At 71.2% G+C, this 5,958-nt stretch overlaps 1 protein-coding gene across 1 annotated transcript; it reads left to right on the top strand.

Moving 5' to 3' along the window:
* Positions 1 to 1,332: 1,332 nt before the first annotated feature.
* ARMC5 (armadillo repeat containing 5) lies at positions 1,333 to 5,437 on the top strand. The gene is made up of 6 exons (XM_059834451.1): positions 1,333 to 1,609; positions 2,212 to 2,319; positions 2,973 to 3,661; positions 4,162 to 4,216; positions 4,350 to 4,643; positions 5,298 to 5,437. The coding sequence occupies exons 1-6, from the start codon at positions 1,333 to 1,335 to the stop codon at positions 5,435 to 5,437; spliced, it is 1,563 nt and encodes a 520-aa protein (XP_059690434.1).
* Positions 5,438 to 5,958: the final 521 nt, after the last annotated feature.

The following is a 5,958-nucleotide window of genomic DNA, read 5'->3' as shown; positions in this document are numbered from 1 at the left end:
CACCCAGTGCTCCCAGGAAAGCTGGACCAGTGCTCCCAGTATGGGGGTCACCAGTGCAACCAATGCACCCAGTACGGAGGTCACCGCTCCACCCAATGCTCCCAGGAAAGCTGGACCAGTGCTCCCAGTATGGGGGTCACCAGTGCACCCAATGCACCCAGTACGGAGGTCACCGCTCCACCCAATGCTCCCAGGATAGCACCGGGACACCACCCCCGGCGGGTGGACTCCGTTTCCCGTCATGCCCCGCCCCGCCCCTTCCCCGGCGCCGCCCCGCCCCTTCCCCGGCACCGCCCCGCCCCTTCCCCGGCGACGCCCCGCCTTTTCCCCGGCGACGCCCCGCCCCTTCCCCGGCACCGCCCCGCCCCTTCCCCGGCACCGCCCCGCCCCTTCCCCGGCGCCGCCCCGCCCCTTCCCCGGCACCGCCCCGCCCCTTCCCCGGCGCCGCCCCGCCCCTTCCCCGGCGCCGCACCGCCCCTTCCCCGGCGCCGCCCCGCCCCTTCCCCGGCGCCGCACCGCCCCTTCCCCGGCGCCGCCCCGCCCCTTCCCCGGCGCCGCCCCGCCCCTTCCCCGGCGACGCACCGCCCCTTCCCCGGCGCCGCACCGCCCCTTCCCCGGCACCGCCCCGCCCCTTCCCCGGCGACGCCCCGCCCCTTCCCCGGCACCGCCCCGCCCCTTCCCCGGCGCCGCCCCGCCCCTTCCCCGGGGCCGCCCCGCCCCTTCCCCGGCACCGCCCCGCCCCTTCCCCGGCGCCGCACCGCCCCTTCCCCGGCGCCGCCCCGCCCCTTCCCCGGCGCCGCCCCGCCCCTTCCCCGGCGACGCACCGCCCCTTCCCCGGCGCCGCACCGCCCCTTCCCCGGCACCGCCCCGCCCCTTCCCCGGCGACGCCCCGCCCCTTCCCCGGCGCCGCCCCGCCCCTTCCCCGGCGCCGCCCCGCCCCTTCCCCGGCACCGCCCCGCCCCTTCCCCGGCGCCGCACCGCCCCTTCCCCGGCGCCGCCCCGCCCCTTCCCCGGCACCGCACCGCCCCTTCCCCGGCACCGCCCCGCCCCTTCCCCGGCGCCGCACCGCCCCTTCCCCGGCACCGCACCGCCCCTTCCCCGGCGCCGCACCGCCCCTTCCCCGGCACCGCCCCGGCCCGGCCCCGGCCCCGCCCCTCGTCCGCCACAATCACCTCTACGCCGGACTCACGGCTCCGCCCGGGGGCGGGCCCCCTTTCCCGTGGTGCCCCGCGGCGCGCGCGCCTGCCGGCCGCCGTCCTCCTCGCTCGCTGCTGCCCTGCCGGCCGCCGGGCTGGGGCCGGGCCCGGGCCTGGGCCCGCTGGCGCCGCCGCCATGTCGGAGCCGCTAGGCTGGTGCGTGGAGGCGGTGCGGGCTGCGGCCGAGCCGGGGCTGGCCCGGGCGCTGCTGGCGCTGCGGACCCGCCACACCCGGCGGCCGGGAGGCGCCGCTCGGTTCCGGGAGCGGGGCGGGCTGGGGCCGCTGCTGGAGCTGCTGGGGCCCGAGCGGCCCCGCCGCACTCTCGACCTGGCCCTCAGCGTCCTCGGGAACTGCTGCACCGAGCCCGGCTGCCGCCGTCAGGCCCGGCGCCTCGGCGGCGTCCCCCGCCTGGGTGAGTGCCGGCACCAGGAGCTTCTGGGGGGCGGGAACGGGACCGCCGCCCCCCCCCCCCCGCAGCCCACAGAGGGAATGAGGTAGCCCAGACCCGCCCCCCATACTGGGAATCGGTCTGGGCCCCCACAGAGAGGGAATGGGGCAGCCCAGAGCAGCCCACCGCCACCCCCGGCGGGGAGTGTGATTGGGACCCCCCCATAGGGGAATGGGACAGCCCTGAGACCCCCTAGGCTGGGAATGGGCCTGGCCCCCCAATAGAGGGAATGGAACAGCCCAGAGTCCCCCCCTATAGGGGGAGTGGGACAGCCCAGAGCCCCCCTGTAGCGGGAATGGGTCTGGATACACACACACCCCCCCCACGAGGGGTTGAGGGAGCCCGTATGTGTCTCCCCCCCCAGCCCAGGTACTGGGAATGGCTTGGCCCCGACCACCCCACCCCCGGGAATGGTTCAGTCCAAGCCCCACTGAGGTCAATTGGAGAATCCCGAGCCCCACCCTGGTGACCCCTGACCTGTCCCTGAGGGTGTCCCCCTGTCCCTAGCGGTGACCTCTGCCTCCTCACCTGTTCCTAGCCATGACCTCTGCCCTCTGTTCCCACAGTGGCCCTGCTGTCCTCGCCGGGGCCGGAGAGCGTGCAGAACCGGGTGGCCCGCACCCTCGCCAACCTCGCGCTGGAGCCCGACGGCGCCCAGGACGTCCTCGACGCTGGTGAGCGGAGTCCCCGAGGGACCCCCGGGTGTCCTCGGGGATCTGTCGGAGGTCCCTGGGGTCTGCAGGGGATCCGTGCCTGTTCCCAGGGGTGCTTCGGGGGTTCACAAGGCCCCCAGAGGTCCCTTGGGGGGTCTCCAGGGTGTTCCTGAGGTCCCCTTAAGTGTTTTTGAGGCTCCCTTGGCTGTCCATGAGGTCCCCTAGGTGTTCTCAGTGGTCCTTTGGGTGTCCCCAAGGTCCCTTGGCGGGGTCCCTCATGTATTCTTGGGGTCCCTCAGGTATTTGTCTTGTCCCCAGGGGTCCCCAGCCTGTCCCCTGATGGGTCCCCATGTCCCCAGTGAAGACCCTTAATGGCTTTCTCATCACTGCGGGTGCTGGGATGTCCTCGGGGTGTCCCCCGAAGGGTGCCACATCCCCAGAGGGTGTCCCCAGTGTGTCCCTCAATGCATTTCCCATCCCTGCGGGTAGTGGGACATCCCCAGCCTGTCCCCTAACCCATACCAGATGTCCCTGAAGGGTGTCCCCCATGCCCTCCTTAACGGCTTTCTCATTCCTGGGAGCACCGGGGCATCCTCGGGGTGTCCCCTAACGGTCCCCGTGTCCCCGAGGCTCTCCCCCCTCCACATCCCCTTAACTCTGCCCCACTCTTGCAGGTGCTGGCCCCCTCCTGGTGTCCCTGGCCGCCTCCTGCGGCACCCCCGAGTGCCTCCACAGTGCCGCCCGTGCCCTCCGCATTCTGGGGACCGCCCCGGCTCCCCGCCGGGCCCTGGGCCGAGCCGGGGCTGTCCGAGCCTTGGCCTCCCGCCTGGCCTCCCTCTCCCCGGCCCACCCTGCCTGCCCAGCCGTCGCCCGAGCCCTGCGGGGTCTCACCGACAGCCCCGGCCCCTCGGCCGACGACGTGGCCCCCGCTTTGCCCGCCTTAGCCGCCCTGGCCGCCCACACCAAGCGGGACCACCGCCAACCCGCCCTGGGAGCCATTGCCAACGCCTGCGCCCGTGCCCCGCTCCGACCCGCCCTGGGGGCCGCTGGGGCGGTGGAGGCGGTGACCGAGGAGGTGAGGAGGGCCTTGGCATCCCCCAATGTCGCCGGCGCCGCTGTAGCCGTCCGGGCACTCTGTCTGCTGTGTCGGGAGGCCGTCAACCGGGCGCGGGTACGGGCGGCCGGCGGGTTGGGGCTGCTCCTGCACCTCCTGGCTGAGCCCCGCGCCCGGCCCTGGCGTCCCCGTGTCCTCCTGGCTTTGGCCGCCTTTGCCTACGACCAGGAGGCGCTGGCGGCCCTGGAAGCCCGGGGCCTCGTCCCGCTGCTCGCTGACGTCCTGCGGGCCCGGGCCGACGAGGAGGAGGTGGAGGAAGAGGAGGAGGATGAGGAGGAAGACGAAGAGGAGGAGGATGAAGCCGCCGCCTCGTGCGATCTCCCCCGGGAGCTGCCTGGCCCGCCCAGGGCCGGGGCGGCTGCCGGGAGCTTGCGGGGACTGAAGTGAGTGGGGGGACGGACGGACAGACAGACAGGCTTTTGGGGGTGGGGGCTGCAGGGCTTTGGCACCTCCTGGGCGTCCCTTGAGGTCGTTGAGACCTTGAGGGGGGGATCCCTGGGGGTCTTTGGGACCTCGCCAGGGCTCCTTGGGGTCACCTTTGGGGTCCCTGTCACCTCAGGGCTCAGGGGGCAGCCCTGGGATCACCCTCAGTGTCCTTGGCAATTGAATGGGGGTGCGGGGTTGTCCCCAGCCCTTACTGCCAGCTGGAGGGGGGGGTCCAGGCTGTCCCTTAGTGACACTCTGGGGGTCCGGGGCTGTCCCTGTCCCCCCCACCCAAACTGCTCAGCCCCCGCCATTTCTCCCCACAGGTCCTGGCTCCTCTCCGAAGCTGCCTCACCGCCACCCTCCCCGCCGTCCTCCACCGCCCCCCCCCACTGCCGCTCGCCCCCCCGCCGCCGTCTGCCCCCCATGGGGGCCCTGGCTCTTCCCCGGGGGGTGGGCGAGGGGGACCCCTGGCTCCCCGAAGCCCCTGCTCTCCTACTTCTGGGGCGCCTAGCAGCCGCCGATGAGCCCAGCCGAACCCTGGCCACTGCCCCTGTCATTTCGGGGCTCCTCCGCTACCTGACGGGGGTCCCTGCCCCGGCTCCCCGGGCTGCCCGGGTGCTGCAGCGCCTGACAGGGCACCCCGCTTTTTTGGGGGCGCTGGTCCGGGCTTACGTCCCCTCCCTGCTCCACTCCTGGTTGGTCCTCGGCCTCTCCCCGCCCCAGGCCGAGGAGCTTTCGCGACCTGGGGGACGCAGGCGTCCAGCCGCACCCCCGCACCCCCGCCAGGCACGCCTCAAGGAGTTGGGTGAGTTGGGGAGGTGCAGGAGCGGGGGTTGAGGGGGCTAATTGGGGTCTCCGGGAGTCATGGCTGGCCTTTGGGCGTCACCAGGGGTTCCTGGGGGACCTTTGGGGGTCCCTGGGGGTCCTTGTTGGCTTTGGGGGTCTCGGGGGTGGGCTGCTGGGAGTCCCACAGGGGGCCGGCGTGGCCTTTGGGGTCTCTGAGGTGTCCCCAGCAGCCTATTGGGGGGTCCCTGAGGAGTCCCAGAGGGATTATTGGGTGTCTCGGGGGGGGTCTTTGGTGGACTTTGGGGGTCCCAAAGGGTCCCTGGAGGGCCTGGGTAGTCTTTGGGTGTCCCTGGGGGGCTACTGGAGGTCCCTGGGGGGTCCTGAGTGGCCTTTTTGGGGCCATTGGAAGGTCCTGAATGTTTTTTAGGAGGGTCCCTGGTGGCTTTTGGGGGTCCCCAGTTGTCCCTGGGGGGGTCCTTTAGGGATCCTTGAAGTCTCTGGAGGGCTGTTGGAGGTCTCCACGGGTCCCTGGGGGGGTTATTGGAGGTCCTGGGTGCTGTTTTGGGTCTCCCGGGGTGACCCTGGGGGGCGGGGGGAAGGAGGCAGGATCCGTGGTGGGATCCTATGGACCTGACACACCCCTCCCCTGCCATGTCCCTGTGTACCCCCCCAGGTGAGGGACTCCTGCGCAACCTGAGGGCGGCAGCAGCGGCCCCCTTCGGCGTGGGGCTGCTGACCCACATGCTGCGCTGCGGGGCCCCCCCGGCCCGCCTGGCCTGCGCCACCGCCCTGCCCCTGCTCGCCAGGTACTGACCCTATAGCACCCCCATAGAGCCCCTGTAGGTTCCCTCCTATGGCATCCCTGTAGTCCCCATGGCCGCCCAGAACTGGACCCATACCTCACCCGGGAGATCCCTTGTGCGTTCCCCTACACCCAGACCTGTAAGTCCTCTATAGATCCCAAAACGTCCTCTATAGAGCCCAATACATCACCTGGAGAGCCTTATATGTCCTCTATAGAGCCCCTGTGGCTCTCCAGAACGGGCCCCGTAACCCACCTGTGGGGTTCTGTTGCAGATTCCCGCTTGTTCACTTGTTTCCAGTGCTTATAGAGCCCCATAGGATCTGTATGGGGTTCCAGAAACAGCCTGTAGATCCCCCATAGGTACTCAGTATAGATTTCTTTAGCCAAGGCAGTGCATTCATTCTATGTTCTCTATAGGTGGCCCCATAGATCTACTATAGCCGATTTCATAAGTATTTCCTATAGATTCCCCATAACAAACCCTATAGATACTCCGTAGGTTGCCTCTAAGCGCCTCATAGTGAGTGCA

This window comes from Gavia stellata, unplaced genomic scaffold (assembly GCF_030936135.1).
Source record: "Gavia stellata isolate bGavSte3 unplaced genomic scaffold, bGavSte3.hap2 HAP2_SCAFFOLD_525, whole genome shotgun sequence".
In the NCBI taxonomy this organism is placed as follows: Eukaryota; Metazoa; Chordata; class Aves; order Gaviiformes; family Gaviidae; genus Gavia; species Gavia stellata.
Note: the sequence above shows the minus strand (reverse complement) of the source record. Positions and strands in the feature narration are given on the sequence as shown.